Source organism: Tupaia chinensis, unplaced genomic scaffold (assembly GCF_000334495.1).
Source record: "Tupaia chinensis unplaced genomic scaffold, TupChi_1.0 Scaffold000091_1, whole genome shotgun sequence".
NCBI lineage: Eukaryota > Metazoa > Chordata > Mammalia > Scandentia > Tupaiidae > Tupaia > Tupaia belangeri.
The window spans coordinates 876,157-899,272 of NW_006159553.1; the positions used below are offsets into that span (position 1 = coordinate 876,157).

At 45.1% G+C, this 23,116-nt stretch overlaps 1 protein-coding gene across 1 annotated transcript in view; it reads right to left on the reverse strand.

The window, feature by feature from the left end:
• Positions 1–23,116, reverse strand: part of CACNA2D3 (calcium voltage-gated channel auxiliary subunit alpha2delta 3) — a 931,343-nt gene that overhangs the window by 222,406 nt on the left and 685,821 nt on the right. Inside the window, exons 17-19 of the mRNA XM_006143064.2 lie at positions 16,239–16,310; positions 14,400–14,480; positions 7,185–7,259 (exon numbers count right to left, since the gene is read on the reverse strand). Of these exons, the coding sequence (XP_006143126.1) occupies positions 7,185–7,259; positions 14,400–14,480; positions 16,239–16,310 (228 nt within the window). The remainder of the gene's footprint in view (positions 1–7,184; positions 7,260–14,399; positions 14,481–16,238; positions 16,311–23,116) is intronic.

The window sequence follows — 23,116 nt, forward strand, 5'->3', positions numbered from 1 at the left end:
CCTATAGCAAAAACCTCTCCAAAAAAAAAAAAAAAAGGACGTCTACACAGCTTAGGACTGGGCTCCCAAGGCTTAGACAGCTGGAGCTTCCTGGCCAAACTAGGGAACCATCTGCCCTGGCCACTGACTCAATGCCCCCATGCATTCTGGACAACCTGCCTCTTCAACTCCAGAGGCTAGGGAGGCCACAGCTGGGAAAGAGGGTGGTGGCCACAGTGAAGAGGCTAACTGACCACTGATGGTTAGCACCGACTTCTGTGATGGCACAGGGGGTGACAATAGAGTGTTCTAATCTACTTTAGGGGAGGATTAGGGCCTGTCATACATTGGGTTGTTGGAAAAGTCATGACACAGTTTTGCATAGAAAAATCTGTCCTGACTTTTATGACAACCTAGTATTTTATCTGCAAGGGCCTAAATGTCTACTCATCCTCTAGACCCCTGCTGTCCCTTATGGTGGCTTTAGACACCTGTGGCTCTTAAGCACCTGGAATCTGACCAGTCTGAAGGATAATTTGCTGTAAGTATAGGATTTCACCAGGTTTCAAAGATTAGTTTAGAAAGAGTAAAAAAAGAGTGTAAACTATCAGGAATCATTTCTATCTTGACTATATAGTGAACAACCAATATTTTTGTATAGTTGGGATTAATTAAAGTATATTCTTCAACTTAATTTTACCTTGTTTATTATGTTTTTAATCCCTTTAGATGTGGCTCCTAGGAAACCCTATGGAAGCTGCTCATGTCTGTGGCTGGCCAAACATTCTTACCGGACAGTGCAAAGTCTAGACAGAGTCTAGCTATAATTACCCCATGGTTACCCTGGTATCCATCTATGTGGCTGGGGGGGGCGGGGATCCCCGTCCCCCCCCTGGTATTCATCTATGTGGCTGCGGAGGCTGGGCATCTCCGTCCCTCCCACCCTCCTCCCACTCTGGCACCCATTTCCTGGAAAACCGGCACAGCACGGTGACCCTAGTACTTCGAAACCAATTTGGGTTACGGCTCCTAACTCGGGTACCTCCCTGCTGTGTGGTTTTGGGGATGTCACCTTATCACATAGTGCATTGGCCTCCCACCTGTCCATGGGCATAGTTCCTTCCTCATAGAGAACCCCATCTCCCCAGCCTGGCACAGTTGTCTAAACCACCCACCAGGCTGCCTTGTCATACCTGCCACTCAGGCCCCGCCTCCCCCCACCCTTCTCTTAGGCCTCTGAGCCTTCTCAAAGCACCTACACCCTAACCTTCTATTTCATTAGCTAAAAACTAAAAGCATGAATACATGGGGCTAGCCTCATGACTTTCGGGCTAAGGGAAGCTGGAGCCCACTTGGCCAACTGCAGTTCAAGTCCTGGTCCTGGGAGCTTAAAGGACATGCCGGGTGTTAATATGTGCCCAGAATGCCAACAGGATGGAGAGGTGGGAGGGAGGGCTTGCGGTGTGGCTGAACCCTCCTAGGGCATGCTTTCTTCCTCTCCCTCTCTGTCTCTCTCTAGTGCATATGCTCTTGGGCAATTAAAAAAAAACATTAACATATGCAAAACACTTAGAGCAGTGCCTGTCATATGAAAAGTAATCAACAAATGTTTAAAAAATAAAATTCAGAACCACCAGTCAACGAACAAAATACATGTTGCCTAGGGTCGGTAGTGACGTGAGCACAGACCTTATCCACCCGGCTCGAGTTTAACGTCTCTGAGATAAGACACATTCTGTATCCTCTCCAAGCAACGTGCCCAGGCTGAGGACACAGTGCACAGCCGATAAATACTGGCGGCACGAATGCCAATGTATCTCCCTCACTCCCACCTCCCATCTCACCCAACACCACACACAGAGGCCCATGGGACTGGCAAATTTTCATCTAGAATGGAAACCTGCTGGCTTCCTTCCCCATCTTCTGGGCTTTGTGGACACACAGCAAATGGTTGTTGGCAGATTTCAAAGTGGGCTTGATGGCAATGAGTCCTGGATTTTGCCAGCCCAGGGCTCCTCTGTGGCACTCTACCACTGCTAATGCTGCTGGAAGGGAACCTTCCTTGTGTTCTGATGAGGTTTCTACCCGGACTCTATTCCAGACCTGCTCAGGTGAGAAAAATAAACCTAGATGTATGTCCCTTTATTCTACTGGGTTGTCAGAAACATCATGACATATTTTTTCTATGCAAAAATGTATCATGACTTTTCTGACAACCTAATAAAAGGTAAGGGCCGAGGCACACCAAAATCTTAACATAAATACAGATCACGCTGAGATGGGCAATTCCCCATCCTTCCTTCTTCATCTCCTGGTGGGCAAAAGAAAAGGGAGATACCCACTGAGAAGAAAAAAAAAAAAATCCAGAAAGCTCTCCAAGACAAAGGAAAATACCAAGAGAAAGAAAATGAAACCTAGACAATAACTGTATCTTGAAATATTTTTGGCCTGAATACTAAAGAGTGTGAAGACTAAGAAAAAGTCCCTGGGTGTATAATGACTACTCAGAGAAGCATTGCTCCAGGTGTAACTTTTATCGCTCTTGCTGTGCTGTTGTTTCATTCTCAACCCTGAGAATAGTGCTTCCCCCATGCCTGAAACGGCACCCTAGACCACCAGAATATGGAGACATGAGCTTCGCCCAAACACCGAACTGGCTGGGGCACACCAGGCACCGGCCAGTGCCTGTTGAATGAATGTCAGTTCGTCTATTGGGAAGTTGCAAGCTGGTGGCAAGGACAGAGAGGTTGAGAAACACTTGGGGAAGGTGAAGGAGAGCCCAGTTATCACAGCACTGTATTCCTGCAGCAGCTCCGCCAATTAAACCATCATGAGTCTGCTGAGTAAGGCTCCCACATCTGAGCTGTTTTTGGAGAGGCTTCATGATTCACGCCCAAATCACACAAGATTAAAGAAATACGGGATAAAATCAAGCCAAACATTAAGTGCGAGGGAAAGATTTTATTGGACAAATTAGAAAAATATTGGTATTGTGCTTCAGAGAAACCCACTTCTTTCCTCTGGCTGCTGGGGCAGACGGAGAAGGAATATGAGTTATTTTAAGTGAGCCTGCTCCATCCTCCCCACGCTGGCCACAACGCCACACTCACACCCACCGTGCTAATCTGGCAGCCTTGGCCAGAACGAGGGGAGCGCCCGTTTATAATAAGGTTTTGATTATATGGCCGGGCTTGGGAGAAGACAAGTGAGGCTTGAATGAGGAGTCCCTGCCTGAACTAGCTAGGGAGCTGCTGGCAGCTGGCTGGTCCTGGCCCACCCAGGGCCGACTCATGTCTGGAGCAGACACCTTATTTCTAGAGGAAGCTCAGGAGGTCCTTACATTGTCCAGGACAACACAACATAAGTGAAAATGAAAACACTGGTTTGGAAGGATCTCCTCATTCATTCCTTTACTGAGTCCCTACTATGTGCTGAGTGGACTGATAGAAAGGGAAGGAGGAAGAAAGCAGAAACAGGTAAAGAAAACAGTGATAAATAAGAGTTCTGTGCAGCTAGAGCTGGGAAGATCCACGTGGGCTAGCTCTTCATTATCACGTTTGCCGACTGAGGGTCCTAGTATTATTGCTGCTGCTTTCAAAACCCATCAAATACATTGGCTTCTTCACGTGGGAGGGCTTACACAGACCCTAACGATACAGCCATCTACCTGTTTTCTAGACCAAAGTTGGCCAAGATTGCTACAGAACCAAAAAGAAAACTGAGGGTGGGGGCGTGTGTGTGTCTGTGTGATCCCTTGCCAATATTTATCATGATCATTTCAACCAACTGAATAACCAAAAGGTGTTCTTTAGGTCTCCCCTAAGGACCCCATCACCATCAGATCATTCCAGCCTTTCTGGCACCTGAGCACAGACCTACAGAACCAATACAACACAAACAGGTGATCACAACAACCGCCACTGCCCCCATGAGGTCCTAGAACCTACTTTGCCACACCAGATTCTTTGCTTGCATTATCCTATTTACTCTGACAACCAAGCCCTGACACATATACAGGCATATGGCAGGATGACAAGGGAAACATGATACACAGAGAGGCTGTGTGACTTGCCCAAACAGCTGGGATGCAGCAGGACTAGGAGTTAAGGGCACTCTGTGTGGTACTGACGCTGGGTTCCTTCTGCTTTGCTGCTCTTTTGTTTAGAAGGAAAAAGCGAACTTTAGCCGAGTCAATGTACACTTACAGATTATGTTTCGATGTGGAAGATCATTTAACTTTTGATAGTTATTATCAGCCCCACCTTCTAAAGATCTGATGGCTTCAGGGTCACAAACGGAGGAACTGAATGGAAGCCCCAATGGACCTGCCATTCCTTATGGTCTTGTCATGGATCGTGGCAAAATAGTCCACAGGGTTTTGGTTCTCATGAATGGTATATGGGGCCTTTCTTGGGCCTCGCCATGCATACTGACTTGACCCTAAGCACTGCTATTGGGGAAACCATGCAGTACATCCTTTCAATGGTGAGAAGAACAGAACTGGCTTGTATCTGTGAATATGTAGACTACTGGCAGATGATCAGTGTTGACTAGGTGGCCTGATTTCTTAAGAGCCTTTCAGGTGCCCTCTCAGTGGCCACAGTTCTGAAAAGTGCATCAGACAAATTATTTAGAAGCATGCCATTTGCTGTCCACCCCAGGGACACATAGAGGACCAGAAAGACATTGAGAGCAGACTGCACAGGGAGCAGTGGATGGCTTCCACTGCTGTAGAGAAGAGACACAACCTTGGTGACTTCTGACATCTGGTTCCATTTCCATCCTTCTTTAAAAGCCAATAAAGAAGAAGTTAATTCATTCACTGGCAGAAGATGCAGGTTGGATTATTTCATTGACTTTGTTCCATTCCAATCTGGAATAAATACTCGGTCACACCAAACATGGAACTCTTACTGCCCTCAAAAAACAACCCTCCCTGGGCAGCCTGGAGATGAGTAACAAACTAAGCTTTTTACACTTAAATATGTCTTTAGACTCAAATAGACATTAAAAGTCTGTGGCTTTTTCAGCCAGACTTTTCAATAATATTGAGTTACATTTGGAATTAGCTAACCAGTTCATTCGGTTCCTTTCCAGATAAAAAGACTGTTGAAATCAGACATTACCATAAGTCCCATCCTAAAGCACGCATATGGGATCCACATGACAGGGTCCTGACTCCATTAATACCAGGGTGGTTAGAGCGAAGTTGGATGATGAGGGAGCTCTCACATGAACTGTGTCTAAACAATGATGCAAGCGCGAAGTGAGATGGTCCCCAGGACGCTTGGCCTACAAACATTTGCATACCAGGCCCTGCTGCTACTTTCTAATTTTGATGAAAGGGGAAAGACGTGTGGGGAAGATGGGTCCGTGTGCACTTGTGTGTGTGCACATGAGTGTGTAATGTGGTATATCTGTGGATCGCTGGAGAAAACCATCTCCCGTTGCTTGACTTTTAAAGGCTGAGTTATTCTTGGGAACCAGCAATTAGCGTAATGGCTGTGTCGCTGGACTCCCATGTAGTCGACCGCGGTTCGCGTCCCGGACCTGGTGGCTTAAAACTCACACCGGGCGTGTGTGCGTGCATGCCCAAGATCCCAAGAGGAGAATGGAGGAGAAGGGATTGCGGCATGACCCTCCCCCCTGGGGGGTGATTTCTCGCTTTCTGTCTCTATGTCTCTCTCTGTCTGTCTGGCGAGTGCACATGCCCTATAGCGAAAAACCTCTCAAAAAAAAGAAAAAAGGCTGAGTTATTCTTTATACTTTCATATATTCTTTAAAAGGAGTGAAGCACACACAAACTCAAAGGGGTGTCCTTTGTTTCAACACATTGCAAGTAAGCTCGGGATGGCAAACCCACAGCACACTCGCTGCCAATGCCCCACTGGAATCCACAAGAGATACTTTCAATGAGCCAGGGCCCCTGACCTGACGAGCCTGCTGTCACCTCAGATCTTTCTCAACACAGGGCTCCCAAGGTGGAGGACACCCTGGCTGTCCTGGGTTTGGCCTAACTCCAATAATTTCTGGACAGTGAGAATGATGTTGAGAGGAAGAAAATCACATATACACCATGTCACCAAGTGATGCTTCTTGGTATGACATAGGCAAGAGACAGAACATCTTAACTGTTTCATTTCAACACAAAAGGTGTCGGACAGTTATTATGCACTAAGTCCTAGGTTTAAGCAACATAGTGGGTCCTTGGAAAAGTCATGACATATTTTATTAGTCATAACTTTTCCAACGACCCAATACTTTAAGGGCAAATCCCATGATTATAAATGTCCACATGTTTTTTGTTTTGTTTTGTTTTGTTTGTTCGTTTTGTAATTTCATTTTTTTGTAAATACCAGCTGGGTAAGCCCTGTGCAAAGGGAGTCAGATCCCACATGGCCAACTACTGTTCGTATGCATCCTGACCTTGGCAGCTTGAAAACCATGCTGGACATGTGTGCATGTGTGCCCAGAATCCTGATGAAATGGAGAAATGGAGGAAACAAGGTCTGTGGGATGACCGACTCCCATGAGATAGGTGCTTTCTCCATCTCACTCTTTCTGGGGACTGCACCTGCCTGCTGTCAATTAATTAATTAAGACAGAGAGACAAAGAGAGAGAGAAGCATCCTCCGTAGGGCTTGGTCATGCCACAATCCCTTTCCTGCAGTCTTCCAGTCAGCCAGGATCCCAGGTATGCACAAGCACTGGACGTGTTTTCAGGCCAACAGGGCCAGGGACTCAGACCGCAGCTGGCCGGTGGTTTCCAGCTCTTCAGACAAGTTACAGTACTGGCTGTTCCACAGAGGCTGGGCCTTGTATCTAATCTTGGTATGAAATGTGCCTTGTTACAGAGAGTCTCGAGTTGGAATGGGAGAGTCCATTTATCATATAAAGGTGACTATTATAATGGGTTTCAAGCTTTTGAGTCAAGTAACAATTTTCCATATATTGACAGATGTGAGATCATTAATAAACGCATAGATATGCCTTGATATATAAATGTATGATAAAATACATTTATCCCACATTATTGATATAGTGTCAAAATCCTAGTTTCAAATTATGAAAGCATCCTTTACAATACCATGAATGGAGCCGGGTTAAAGGGAAAACGGCAAACTGTGCCATCACTGTAGAACAGAGGGAAAAGACATCTTTTAAAATCATAAAAGGAGAAATGTGAAAATAAGTATTCTTCTTACCAGTGGCCTGAGTTCAGGGTGCGTCAGGATATATCCATTATTCGTGATTGCAAAGGCATAACCGTGAATCCCTAACTGTAAGAGGAAGCCAGAAAGAAACCTTCATTAGCTTGCTCCCCGGTGAATTCACCAAGCATAAAGCAGCCCGGCATTTAGTAATTTACAGCTTAAACTTGGCATTCATAACCCTTATCAGCACAATATTTCATTAAAATGAATGCAAGGCACTGATCCTTGACATCTGGTGGAAATGAAGACCTGTCACAGGATAAGCTCAGCAAATAGCACAATTTAAAATGTCACATCCCACATTGGCATCCGAGGGCTTTATTTTGATTTATTTAAAACAAAACAATTCCTTTTTTTTTTTTTTTTTTTTCGTTCTTCTCTCTTTTTAACAACACGGTGGCTAATCTTTCTGGAAAAGCTCTAACTTCAAGTAAACAGGATGTTATCAACTGGGGTGTCCCAGTGATAAGAAAGAGGGGTTCCTCAGGCTGTTTCCCACCTGGGCTTCCTACAGGTCCACACCCCTAAGGGCTGTCGCAAACATACACTCTCTGGGGCTGTCATTTTCCATCATTCTTCAAGGATAAAAGTGTCCCCACCAGACTACCTCGCAGCCAACTCCTTTTAAAGCCTCTCATCTTTAAATTGTGTGGCTGCCCGGGTATTCTGTGCATGCTCCCATCAACACAAAGTCTGGGTAATTTTCTACACAGAGCCCCACTTAATTTATGTTTTCTGACTAAATGGGACTGTGGGAAATAGTTTGGGAGCAATGAAATGTTTTATTAGCTTTAAAAAGTATGTAATCAAATTTAACACTGCACTTATTTAAATAATAATCCCGGCTTTTTGACAATATTTCTATTACACAGTTGACTGCACCCATTGGCTACAATACATTGACCTACAAATCATTCATGTATTAAAATGGCCTCTGGCATAAAACCCATACTGATCTCTCTCTCTCAAGAAGGAAAATGTAACCCACTTTTGTCAGAGAAGTGAAAAGGGAGGAGAAAATTCTCCATTTTTTTCCGAGGACTTATTTCGCAGTTCTGAGCCTTCACCATTCCTTTTCTTCCCATTCTCTGCCACTCACATGCTTGACTATGATACTATGACATGGTCCAGATGACAGAGTTGACAAACCAGGAATGACCCTGTCTGCTGTTCACCTTACGTCAAGGTGATGTGAAATTAACTTCAGAGAACTTAACTCCAGCAATGAAAAGTTTCCTTTGCGTTACAGGAAGCAAATGCACACGTGGTCGTCAAGGGCAACAGACGTTTTTTCCTGGAGATACCTTGCACGGCAAGTTTTAATAAGATTCTACTTGACTCTGATGATAAAAGTGTATTTCATTACGCCGGGAAAGATAAACCAGAGACTTCCTATCCTTTGAGATGTATATCGTCTCTTTCATCTCGCCTCTTGGAAAAATGTCAGATGCCGTCAACACGGCATTAATTACCATTATTATGTCCCCGTGTACATGGACTGGAGAGGTCACAGAGGACTTGGAGAGCTTGACTTTTTCCGTGAAAGGCAAAAGTGGTATTTGATTGGAAATTCAAAGTCGGTATTAGGCCAAACGAATGATATGCATTGCCTTCTAACTCACGTGACTTCCGCTGTGGTTTTGCTAGTGGGAGCTGACATGCCCAGGAAGGTAGAGTTCCTCTCAATGCTCTGTATGTTCCTACAGAACACTTACAAAAGGATCATAATTATTTGTGATTATAAATAATCAAGGCATCTGTTAAGGTGTGTTTAATTATTTCATGTCTGCCTCCACCCACTAGACCACAAGTTCCATGGGGACAAAGGTCATATCATATGGTTCAAAATGCATAGTGGGTGGGCCAGTGGGTGGTGTTGTGGTTAGGGCACTGGATCCCACAGGCCAACTGAATGGTTTAAGTACCACGGACCAGTGGCTTGAAAGACACCTGGGCATGTGTGCATATGTGCCCAAAATCCCGAGAGGGGGATGGAGAAGAGAGATTGCAGCATGGCCATCCCCCTCGGGATGATTTCTCTCTCTCTCTCTCTCTCTCTCTCTCTCTTTCTCTCAAGTGCACACACTCTGTGGCAAAAATCTAAAATGAAACAAAACAAAATCATAATAATATGGTGGGGTGGTCAGGATGAAGCAAAGAGGTGTAGAATGAAGGAGGGGGAGGTAGAGCCAAGTAAGTTACATGAGAAGCTGGTCTCAGCATGGATTCTACAGAGCCCCACTAAGCTCCAGTCTCCTGCTGGAATGATATTCCAGCTGGGCTGTCCTTCCAACCAGGCCCTCCTCTCCACTTGTCCAGTTGCCACCTCTTCTTCCTGGGACCTGCTCCTGCCTCAGTCTACTGGGCTCTGCCCTTGTTTTCCCTCCACCCCTTAAGATGCCACTGACACTCCTTTCTCTGCAATTATCAGTTCTTCCTAATTCCCAAGGCCCATAGGATGTCTTTCCTCTTCGATCTTCCTGGTTTTAGTAGTCAATTACTGCCTCCTCCTTGACTGTTCGGCTCCAGGCCCCGCACTCCTGGGCTTCCTCCTCTGCAGGATGGTCTTTTGTCACTCATTCCTCAAGCAATCATGTCCCCAAGATTCTGGCCCAGCAGCCCTTGTCTGCCCTAAGTGTCTTCTTCCCAATCAGCTTCGGCAACCACCTGACTGTGGTTGATCTCCAGGCTGAGGCTCCCACGTCGGTGTCCCCTTCAGTGCCATCCCAGCATCTGGGGGGCTGGGAACTGAGAGTTGAGTGTCTCTTCCTGGCTGTCCTTCGGGCACCTTTGAGCCACTGGCCAAAGTGAAAGCTCTCAGCTGTAGGAATGCTCTTCTTCCTCCTCTCACAGGATGTGGGGCCACTCCCACCCAGACCCCACGTTAGAAACTGGAGCATCGCCTTTGGATTCTTTTCTCTTTCCTCTCAACTCCTCAGTCCTGGTCATCACTAAAACTTGCTGTTTTTTCCCCAGATATTACTCAGACTCAACTGTGCTGCCCAAGCCCACCACCATGGTACTAACTATAAATCTCCACACTGGTCCTAACTTCTCCAACTGCCTCAAGTGTGGCCCCTTCAAGCCACTCTTCAGGTTGACCAAAATTGAAGGCAACTCCGACGATGTTAATCCTGTGTAAAGATCCCTTCTGTGTGTAAGGTAGAAACCAAGAGACAGTCTGTCAGGTCTCCCTAGAGTGTGGCCCTACTAAGTACCGACCCTGCCTCTCTGCACTCACTGTCTTCCAGGGCAAGTGGCAGCAACGGCCCCCTGTAGACTCTTCTCTTCTCCCCAGACCTGTACACACAGTGCCAGCAGCTTAGAGCACGCTTCTGCCCTTCCCTTTGCTAATTATTCTCAGCCATACTGGAAGCTCAGGCTCATGATCCTCTCCTTTAAAAAGCCTGTGCTGACCCTACCCTTTGCTCGCTTGTTTCCATACCATGCTTCCCTTAGACCCTGAGTATCACCTCATGCTTCCTTCACCCTAATGTATAAAAACACTATCCACATGGTTCTGCCTCTTGACCTGGCTAGTTCTCTTCCCTTCCACTACTCTGTTCTAGAAAGAATGCAAGGCAGTACCTCCTCCACTAGAACCAGCTCTCTGTGGAAGGGCCATGTCATTTATCTCTGGTTCCTACCACGTCTGGCAGGTACTCAGTCAAGGTATGCATCACTTTACTCAAACATTACCTAATTCATCCTGAAAATCTGATCTAAAGTAAATATGTAAAATGAGAAACTGATTAGATCCAGCAGAGGCTTAGCCAGTCTTTCACAAGCCTGTACCTGAGGAAGTCCTGACATGCAGAAACTGCTGAAAATGCATTCTGAGAAAATAGCACCAGAAGGTTTTCTTCCTTGGTCAGTGGCATACAGATAGACTCTCATGTGGATGTAAGAAGAAAAACTGAGTACATCTCAAATTCGTTCTGTGAATGAATCACTCGGAGAATCAAAAACTTATAATAAGACATCGTTGAACATTTCTTTTTGGCCACAAATCAATAGGCTGATGAAATCCCTAACTCTTGTTTCATCCAAAATCGAGCCAGTCTTCCTGTCCATTCTAATGTGCATCCCGTGGAGTAATAGAGAACAGATCAGACGCAAGGCCTTCCAGCACTTGGCCTGCCAAGGGGCCCTGGACCTGAGGCACGCTCTCCTGGAGGCCAGGAGCCGGCGTGGTCCAACAGCCTGGGGGAAGGAGGTACTTCCCTTCCAAGTGGAGAGACTTTGGGCTAATGAAGTGAACCCAATTATAAAATGGCTCGTTATGTTAACAGAGGCCGTGGTGTCTGGAAATTATTGCTGGGGTGTCTGGAATTCTTAATAAAAATTACAGGAAGTCTGATCGCTTGTGGGAAAATCTATGAAGCTAAAGGAGAAAGAAAGAATTCTATCTTCTGGGAAAACCCCAAGAGCCAAATGCTGACTCATCTTTACAAGGTGTTAATCAGGGGGTCAAAGGTGACCCAAACTCTACTCCCTGGAGCTCCCCTCTCCTGGGTGAAAGAGGCCTGTTTGGCTGTGGCTGTCCCTGGTGGGCATGTCCACCTTTCCCTGGACTCTTCGGGGGAACCAGAAGAGGGACACCTGAGGTTAATATAGGCCATACCTATCCCTGGTTCCCAACCCAGCTGTTGGGACAGCATAAAACAGAAGTGCCTGCCCTTCAAGCATTGCTGGTTAATTTCCTCGGGTTGGTCTTCCTCTATTCTCTCCTTTCCTTTGCTTCACTTGTCATTGAGTACCTGAGTGATGCTGAGAAAGTATTTCAAGTACCCTTAAGCTCAACTAAAAATGGGACAAAGCAGTACGCACTTTATAGGGGTGTAGAAAAAGTCAACGGGAACAAATGTATCTAGAATACTGTGGACCACACCAATCACATGGTAAGCAGATCAAGGCATGCTTTACCGTGTTTCTAATTATAACTAAGCCATTATTTGAACATTTTAGCCACTGTTATTGTCATTGCTCTTATTGTTCTTGGTGGCATTGAGGTTATAAGGGTTAAAGTCAACGCTTTTCTATTTGCAAGTTGTGAGACATGGCAAGGTATTGAAACTCCCTGTGCCTCAATGTCTTTAGCTGTATGATGGGGTAACAGTCATGTCTACCTACTGTTGAGAAAATGTGGTAAGGTGCTTAGCATGTGGCCTGTTGAGACTGACCCGCCGAGTAATCACTCCTGATCCCAGAGCTCATCCATTCATCCCTGACTTACTGAGCACATACGAATGAGTGACCCTGTGCTTGGATGTTTACACCTATGAAGAGATGAAATAAAAAGCACCAAAATTGTTTGGAAATATGTTCTATTAGGTGGGATGCCCTTCCTTAAATGGTGAGCCAGCAGTTCTGGACCCTCAAGTCTGAGAATTTCAACAAAAATAATGTCTACTGAGCCAGAAGTTGGTGGGGAATTAGGGAACATGACTCCACATGGCTGACTCTGCAGTTCAAGTCCCGGACCCAGCAACATGAAAAACATGAAAGGTGTGTGCATTGTGAGTGTGCAAAATCCCAAGAGGAGAACAGGGGAGAAAGGATCACAGCAGGTCATCCCCCCCAGGAAGTGAGTTCTCACTTTCCTCCTCTCTCTGTCTCTCTGGTGAGTGCATGTGCCCCATGGCAAATATTTTTTTAAAAAGTAAAATCTACTGTCTTTAGAGGCTTCAACGCTTTCATTCAGTCTCACCCCTGGATTTCAGTTTTGGAGAACCTGCAGTTCCCGATGCCGGGTTATATAGGTTTGGATCAACTCCATGCCCTATGGTGCCTCTGGAAATGTAACCCTACTGTAAAAGTGCTGGTCAAAGAAGCTGGTTTTTGTCATTTGACAGAAGGAGAACTAAGCATTTGAGAGTCCTGTTGCACCATCTTGGTGAAGGAGCAGGGGACCCCCTGAGGTGAGCTCTAACCACTGCCTGCCTCCATCTAAGGCCCAGGGAAACCAATGGACCAATCACAACTATGGCAAATCAAGCCCCAGCCTATCAGGGCAGGTGCTAAGGAGGTAGGCCCTGGGAACCACCAATCCGAGATTTTGGCCTCTCTCCAGATGGAGGCAGAGAAAACCCTGTATCTGTGGTTGAGCCCCAAATGGAGGCTGGCTGGCTAGTCTCCTTGGAGCTGGCAGAGGAGGGAATGGATGTGGTTTCTCTGTGCTGTGTGGTCAATGGAGCCCTCTGTCCAGTGAGCTGACAGGACTCGGAGCAGGAGCTACTCACTGATCCTTCTCATGCTCCCACAGTCATGCCCACTCATGTGCACACTCAGAGGGCTCTTGAGCAGTTGTGTGGGCCTCTGTCAGGCCTTGCCAGGACCTCCCACTTCCTGTTTTGTTTTGTAATTGCTAGAGCACACATGTACTCAGCAGAGAGGGACAGATAAAAAGATAGAAAGTACCCCTTCCATTGGGGTGTGGCCATGCCACAGTTCCTTCTCCATTTGTCCACCTTGTCTGGATTTTGGGCACACATGTACACATGCCTGGTATTTTTTTAAAATAATTATTTATTTAATTTTATTTATTACTATTACTTTTTAAATTTGCTATAGATCATATGAGCTCACCAGAGAGAGAAAGAAAGAAAGAGAGAAAGTGAGAAAGCAAGCCACCAGGTCCTGGACTTGAACTGCAGTTGATCATGTGGGAGTCCAGTGCCTTAATGGCATGGTGATGCCATAGCATGCTTTTTTTAAGTCACCAGAGCTGGAGTTAGAACTATGGTCAGCCATGTGGGTCCAGCTCCCTCTAACCAATAGGCCATGGGTTATCTTCTTTTTAATTTGTTTTTCCAAGGCCTCCCCCACTAGGAAACAGGGAAGTATTTTCTGCATAGGACCCTGGGACTCTCTGGGTCATCTCTTTAAAAGGCAAAAGGTCAGGTCAATATCCCTTGTATTTTCCTACAAAAATACAATGATGACATTAATTCCAATTTAAACTTTTTCACTGATTACTTAAATTGAGGTTTAAAGAGGAGATCATTAAGAAAACTAGCAAGCCAACGGAAATAAACATACCTGTTAAGAAACTGTGCAGTTGGCACAAACATGAGGCAATAGGTTATGATGGTATAAATCAAAACACTGCTCAAAAGGGAAGCAGAGCTGGAAGCCTGACTTTTGTGGAAACCAGGCCCCTGGTATCTCTGTGGCTCTGCTGTCCCTAATTAGACCATGCATTACCTTGTATTTGGGGATGGTCTTCAGAAGTTCTTTCACGGGCACATCTGTGCCTACCACGCCCAGAAGAATGCCCTTCGATCTCTGTTGAAATGAACATTGAATGACAGTAACGGTACGTTAACAAGGCAAGTGAAACCAAACCTCACGAGAAGCTGTACGTCATAGATCACGGTCCAGCCCACCCTAACAGATAGGGACTGAAGATTAACCCAGCTCTCCAAGAAGTACCCTCTTCGCACCCTCCACTGTCCACCGAAAATACTACTAGAAAAGAACGGGAGATTCCCGATCAGGCCCAGCATTAGCCACGAAAACTCTCAGCAGACGCTCACACCCAAAGACTTCATCAACCTCCCTCTTTTCTCTCCTAAAAGCTAAAAACTGAACGGAACAAGCACAATAGCTTCCACAGCAGAGGACTCCGATCGCTAACTAGTTTCTCTTGTGAAAACTTTATACGGAAAAGACAGAGCATGTTTCTCAATGTACACTGCCCTCCTGTGCCCAGGATGGAGAGGCTCAATAGGCACAGATATAGTAACTGACATTTTTAGCAGCCAGTCGGAACCCAGGGCCAGGGCTAAGAAACAGGCCTCCAGGGCCCCTGCATCCAAGGCAGGGGCTCAGTGTAATTTGCCGAAACTTCCTGATGTCAGAAAGGCCATTGGGAAGGATGTACAGGTAGCTGCCATTAATTTTTTTTAAGGCTTGACTAGTGTCCCCTAAATTCATGTCCACCCAGAACCTAAGATCGTAATACTACTTGGAAATAGAGTATTTGCAGAAGTAATAGTTACAAGTCTTGAGATGAAATCCTCCTGGATTTAGGGTAGGCTAGTCTCTTTATAAAGGGAGACACATGACAGAAGGCCACGTGGAAGAGGAGGCAGATATTAAAGTCATGCTTCCACAAGCCGGGGTGGGTCCTCAAAGCTGAAAGAGGCAAGGAAGGGTTCTTCCTTAAAACATTCCAAGGGAGGGGGCCAGCAGGTGGCATGGTGGTTAAGGACGCTGGACTCCCACATGGCTGACAGTGGCCCAAGTCCCAGACCTGGCAGCTTGCTTTTTTACTTTCCCTCTCTCTTTCTCTTGTTCTGTCCCTCTCTGGTCAAATAAAAAAATAAAGTTAAATAAAATAACTCTTTTAAAAATTAAAATAAAAATTTCCAAGGGAACATGAAACCTTGATTCCAGCCTTCAGAACTCTGAGAGAATACATTTCTGAGTTTTGTTTTTGTTTTTTAAACCAAAGTCACCCAGTTTGTGGCACTTCAAAACTATACACAGCCCATCACTAAAAATCAAAGAGAAGTCAGCACACACTCTTCAAGGGTTCCCTGGGTTTCCCTCCTCTGGCCATTTAAGAAGGGATTTTAGATAGGTGCAGAAAGCCAGCCAGCAGCGCAGTGGTTAAGGCACTGGGTCCCACAGAGCCAGCTGTGTGGTCCACGTTCCGGACCCCTGGTGGCTTGGTAAACATGCTGGTAGTGTGTTCATGCGTGCCCAGGATCCTCAGAGAATGGAAGATAAGGGAATGCAGTGTAGCCATCGCTCCTAGGGGGTGAGTTCTCACTTTCCTTCTCTAGCTCTTTCTCTCTGTGTCTCTCCAGTGAGCGCATCTACCCTCTAGCAAAAAAATAAATAAAAGAAACTAAAGTGATGCCTGTTTAGATTCCATTCCCCTGTGTCAGATCTAGCGACGCCAACACCAGGATGAACCAATAAGGAACAATTAGATACTCACTATCCTTTATAAATGAAGTCACAAGAAATTACATCAGAGGGGGTCTGAGAAAACAACCCTCCTAATGTCGAGCGAGGCATGGCCGCCATACTCACGGTTTCATTCTGCTTGCTAAATACAGGCATGGCAACTGTGGTCATCAGAACGAGGCCCTGGTCATCAGTGAGCTGGGGGGCAGAGAGAAAAAACAGTCATCTGGAAACTGCAGTGTGAGAGGCCTTCACAGCTCTTCCTGTCCTGAGGTCGCTGAGAATGGGCAGTGCCCACTCAAGCCTTTAGCAGAGACGCAGTGCACCATCTCTCCACTCTGATTTGCAGAGGAGAGTCCCAGTTCCCTGCTGGGGAGCAGTCAGTTGCCATCAGTCGCTCCAGCTGGTCTGTCCTCTACTTCTGCTATTTTTGTTCCAAAAAGTCTCAACTGGATCTTGGATGATTCACTTGATTTTATTACCATGGATTGATTTTACTATTTTCGGACATTTATGTTCAATGTGAGTTTGTAGAAGAGTCACACTTCTCCTTAACCTAAAACTTGAGGAGCAGAAAGCCTGAGTGCATGCGATCTCATGAGTTGGCCCTGCTAGAAACAGAATCCTGAGGCATTTATTCTCCCCAAGGTGGCTGGGTCAACGCTCCTTTACCTCTCAAGATCTCTGAATGCTAGTCCCAGACAGGAAGCAAAAAAAACAGAAACAGACAAAAATAATTTAATCATTACTTGACTGTAACTAAGAAGCTAATCGGTTCTCTTAGAAGAATGACCTTGGACTAATGCACTCAACTCTCTGAACTGTGTAAGACACACTGAGACCAACCATCACATTTGCTTTGCTGGGTCTTAGGAGACGAGACCCAGGAATGAATGGAGAAACGGGATCCTGGCATGCAGTCAGCTCCGGCCTGAGACAAACACGGTTCTCACTGCCAGCTTTGACTCTGTCTAAACTGCATTAGGGAAGCCTCCATGTCCTCCAACAATGCCAACGATCCCCCGGGATTACTTCTGTGACAATGAAACAGGAAACTGTCCAACATGGCACCTGGGATATGGAGGTGCTCAGTGGGTGCTCCTTTCCTCTCCCTGCCTGTAAAGTCACACGGCTAGTGTCAGAGTCTAAAGTGAGGAGAAGGTTGTGGCGGTGCAGATCAACACCAGAGGTGGCCTGGCATCTGAGGAGAGAAGGATACTACTTCCTGTTTTCCTGGCCTGTCCTAGCCCTGTGAAACAATCTGCCAATTAAAATGTGCTATCTTTAATCCAGAATGTTTTCTGACTATTTGAGCATTTTTCCTCCATAGGCTTAGATCCATAGAATGATCAGGTGGTACTCCCTCAGTCTTCTTAGGGAGAGACATTGGAAAGAGAAGAGCCAACAAGCTAAGTGTTTGAAGTTCTCGGAGATGTTCTAGTGCTTTGAGTCCTCAGAGTCACTTCTAATAGATCCTTGAAGCTCTGGGGCATCACTACCTGCAATATGGTACACGGGACAGAAGCCTCTGCAGCACCTGAGTGCTTGGAAGAAATGCATAGTCCAGGAGTAGCGGGGGGTACGTCAGGGAGTGGGATACCACACAGCCCTCTGTGCTGTTTGAGTCCTGGACCTGGCAGCCTCAAAGATACACTGGGCACATGTGTGTGCATGCACCCAAAATCCCAGGAGAAATGAAGAAGGGAATGTAGCATGACCATCACCAATAGGGGGCACTTTCTCACTTTCCCTCTTTGTGTCTCTTTGGCAAGTGCATCTGCCCTATAGCAAACAAACAAACAAACAAACAAAAAAACAAACTGTCTAAATGTGAATCATTCCTTTAACAATTATTATACACATTAAAATCTGATAAGTGTTGCTATTGAGCAATCCTTTCCATCTCATCCCCATCGATAATCATGATAGCTAAAAAGAAGCTGGCAGGTGTTGGGATAAAACTGCCAACAGGGAAGGAGAAAGCCATTTTTTATTAGTTTTCCATCTCTATCAAGATGAGTTTATATACCTCCATGACAACAAAAATATGGCAAGAATCTCATGGTCCCTCAAGGACTGAGAACTCAGTGTCATGGTGGATTTTATGTGTTAACGTGATTAGGCCATGGTGCCCAGTTGTTTGATCAACCATCAGTCTGGATGTTGCCGGGAAGGTCTTTTTTAGATATGACTAGCATTTAAAATCAGTAGACTTCAAGTAAAGCAGATTACCCTCCATAATATGGTTGGGTCTCATCCAGTCAGTTGAAGGCCTAAGGGAAAAGACAAATCCCCCAAGGGAAAAGGAACTGCCTCACAAATGCCTTTGAACTCAAAACTTCAACATCAATTCTTGCAAGAATTTGCACCCTGCCAGCCTGCCTTATAGATCTCAGACTTGTCAGACCCTACAACTGTGCAAACCAATTCCTTGAAATAAATCTCTATGTATATTTGTGTGTGTGTGTGTGTGTGTGTGTGTGTGTGTATAGACAAGAGGAGACTTTGGAAAGTCTGTGGATAAATGGAATTAAAGTATGAGTTTATTTTGGTGCAAAAGTATTTGAAATCCATGCTTAGTTTTTTTTTTCATAATATGTCTTTTCAATAAACTTTTTAAAGACCCTTCTCATAAACAGTTTCTTTCTCTCAGCTATTGGCTCTGTTTTTCTGGAGAACCTTGACTAGTATACATGATAATCATGTAACCTGTTAGTTGAGCTAGCCTAATGTGGGTCTTAGAATAAGTAAACAAATTTACTGTATCTTTTTTTTTTTTTTTTTTTAGGTGTTTTCCATACGGCACATGCACTGTTAAAAGTCAGCTCTGCTTGATGTGAACTTACTGAGTAGACTCCTTGGCTTTAAAAACAATGCAAACACAAACGAAATGTTCGTTCCCTCTGTGAATGGTATATGTGTAGGACAAGGGAGACACTCCTCTATTCTAAAGCTGTTCATGACGCAAGAAAGGTTTCTTGCATACATTTAACAAAAATCCAGTCATATCCCCTAGGCTTTTTTTTTTTTTACATAGGGTGTGTGCACCCTCTGGATAGAGAGAGAGAGAGATACAGTGAGAGAGAAAGTGAGAAATCACCCGGGATGAATTGGCCATACCCCAATCCCTTCTCTTATATACTTCTCCTGGGATTTTGGGCATGCATACTCATGCACTTGGTGTGATTTTCAAGTCGCCAAGACTTGAACCATGGTTTGCCATGGGGGAGTCTAACACCTTAACAACCACACCACCTGCTGGCCCCACTTTACCAATATGAAGAACAAAGTAATATTAACTATGAGATGATGTAGACTGCTTCCATTGCCAAGAATCAAATCAATCAGAATGCACAGTATGTAACAGTTTATAGAAATACAGTTCCAAACCTTGTTAAAAGCACTTAAACTATGGCCACCATTAGAGGCACGCAAGGCCATTTTCAAAGGCTGAACCATCCCATTGTAAGAATTAGAAGTCTTCCCATATTCTGACTCTTTGATTAGTCCCTAATGCCATAAAGAAAATGATTTGAGCTGATCCATAACCCTGGACATCTTCCACTCTACAACTCCAATAAAAATTTCAGACAATGCCAACATGTATCATGGATGAAATCAAAACATATCATTGACAATAATGAGAAATGAAGCTTTTTTCCTGAAACCAGTAAAAATCAGCTATAAATCACTAGTAATTGTCTTGGCACAAACACAAGATCATGGGAAACCAACTTCCATGTATTAAGCCAGAGTATAGTATCAACTTCACTCAGAGGCTAATTCCAAATATAATTACTGCATCATTATTTTTTTTTAAATCCCCATAATATTGCATTTGTACTGAAACCACTCATTTGTAACTAACCCCAGGTAAACAAAATAAATGCAATGAGTTCAGTCTGTCCACAGCTGAAAAGCAGGGCTATAATCTCATGGGCTCTTCTAGGGGCAGCTCTGGCCCACATTTGCACCAGCTGGGTCTGAACCCCTTCCTACGGGCTTCCGCCTGTACACCAACCATCAGCATGGCCACGTGGCTGGCAGAAGACCAGGAAAACCATTGCACAACATTAAGACCCTCTTCTGCACCCACCAGCTCCATTGTTTTTGTCTCCACCCACCCGGATTCTGATTTTTCGACATTTCATGGGGGAAAAGGCATTGATTTGAAAGTTCCTTTGCACTGTAAGCACTTGGAGATCAAAAGGCATTTTGTTCTCCTGCCATAGGAAACAGCACCCAGTGGCAAAAAGTTCTTCGCTTTTGTTTTTCTTTCAGACCACCAAGCAGAAGTTATGCAACCAACCATGGCCAGAAATCTGTGCCCCCACTTGCTAGAGGGTCCCTGCTTCTCTTCAGCCCCCATATCTGTAGCTGTTGCTGAGACGGGGTTGCTGTTTATGATTCATGCACGTGGTTTCTAAGAGAAACGTAGATGGAGTGTCTACATTCATTTGCCAAAGGGTAGGAGCAGGAGCAGGGAGGGGGGATGTCGCTATGGTCTACCTGGGAAAGAGCCCATTAATTTAAGTCCAAGTGGGAATCTTAAAATGCACTGCTATTCCATTGCACTTGCCCATGCTTTGAACAGGCCTCTGAAATGCTCAGTTGCGGAGCTTTGTCGTATGATATGTGTATATTATGCCATATCCTCCATTTCTCATGCTACATAATGGGGACCATTCTGGTATCAAAGGAAATGATGAATAATAATACCAAACATCTGGTTTATAAAACACAAACTTGCTCGACAGATTGACTGCTTCCTGTCAGCTTCCCAAGTTAATCATGCATGTGGCTCCTATGAATATGCATTCAGACTCATGTGTGAGGTGCCTGCAGCATGCCAGGCTGCTGCTCCTAGAGCTCGATCACTTTCCCACCGGAAGCACTAGGCGCAACGTGGCCTGCTCGAAGGTGTGGCTCCAGAGAGCACGCCACCATCAGATTGTGCTCCATCCGTTTTGCTGCTGGTCTAGACACTACTATTCATTGACTCCCTCAGTAAACATTGAGCATCCGCTGTGTGCCACATTCCACACCACGTGGCTGGGAAGACAACTGGGAATAGGACGAGGGTCTTATCCTCAATGAACCAGAAGTCCACTTGAAGAGACAGAAAAGCTGATAAGGCAGGAGGGGAAGAGCTTGCCAGAGCCATCATGCTGGCTCTCATTTTAGAGCAAAAGAGGCTCTAGCTTGAACTCAAGTACAAATCTGGGCATTTATTGATATCTGTCACGGTTTACACGGCAGATTCCATCCTTCCCGAAAGCCGGTTTACCAGTGCCAGGAAAAAGTTTCCTGCTGTTGAGCAGCTCCATCCCATTTGCTTTATATTGAAGATATTTATAAACAGGACAAGGCAGGGACAGACATTTTTACAAATTGCCTTCACCTTTCTTTTCCTTCTGCAAGAGTCGACTCCTTCTGTTGGGGACTCCCTTTTCAATTCACCCAACCACAAGGTCTTCTGGGCAGCTGATGTCTCTCATCTGGAGTGTGCAATTAGACATGCAACCAGGCTATGCCATACAACATACTTTGCACACACACACACACACCCTACCCAGGCCTCACTGATTGGTCTACTAATTAGGCACTTGATTCAAGTTAGGCTACCTGGAATTTTTTTCCTTTTGCTTTCCTGGAGCTAATGGAAAAGACTCCCTATTCTCCTTTGTGGATGGTTATAAGAACACAAGTTTGTCAGCCATGTTCCCTTACTACACAGAGGTGATGAGACTGAAAAAGTAAAGCCAACCCACAGAGAGGAGGAGAGATGGATGAGTGTGTGCATGTGTACATGTGATGAAACAGAAGACAGAGGAGAGAAAAGAGGAGAGGTACCAAGAAAAAGGAAGGGAAGAGAGGATAGCAGCCCTCAATCACTTTGCCCTATGGTCAATCCCGCCATCCTTTTCTTCATTATGGGGTTGCTTAGGCCAATACGTTTTCTCTTTTTCCCAAAGGAACATGAATCAGATTTGTGACTCATAGAAGAATTCTGACTCCCCCAGGTGCCAATTTAGGTCATAAAAAGCCATAAATAATCATTGAGATGGTCCCAAATGCCAGGTACAGCCCACAGAGAAGGAATTTCTGAGGCCAGAAGATGAGTGGTTTTGTATTTTCCCCATAAGGAAAGACATTTATTTACTAAGTACTCCAATACTAAATGGTAATAGGCAGCATTTGGGAAAATGACCACTTTTCATGATGGTATAAAAAATTATCATTAGGATTTTATGTTAAACCTTCATAAGGAATAGAAATCTGGTTGTTCTGAAGAAATAAAAAGTCTGGGTGAGAAGCTTCAGGATCAGGGTCAGCTCTGAGCAGAACCAGTACAGACAGGCAAGAACCTACAGGGCAAGAGGGAAGGACTGGAGTTGGGCTACAGGCATGGGCTAGTGCCCAGCAGACCGCTTTGAACTAGGAGCTACTAGGCTGCCTGTGTAGCCTCCACTTTTAAATGACATTGGTTTACCTTCATCCCTTCTCCATTCAGAAGAAACTTGCCATGGCTGCAGGACCTTCTGTTTCTCCTGCAGCCAGAGGCCCAAGGGTGTGAGTTCAAAGTCTCATAGGGAGGAGAGCTGACCTTGGCCCTGAGAAGGCATCTGATGGAGTGAAGGACATCACATTTGCTTGGCAGCCCATTCAAGGACTGCCAGGTTGTTTTCAGCAGAGCTTCCTGTCAGATCTGCTCAGGAGATCTGTAGGCTTGGGCTCCAAGGGAAGGCTATACACAAATGGCAAACTCAGCTTGGAAAGAGGACTGGCTCTAAACCAAGAACAAAGGCTAATTCACTAACTTGCCTCAAATATCATGTTTCTTTTATACCTTGCTCCTCGTATGTCTATATGTTTATCTTTTCTTATTAAAGTTGATCACCATATTGACTATATTAATAAAGAACATAATATGAATGTATAATACTATAATGTATAAATATTTAATAAATATGTATATTTCATGAGTACACAGCTGTATTCCT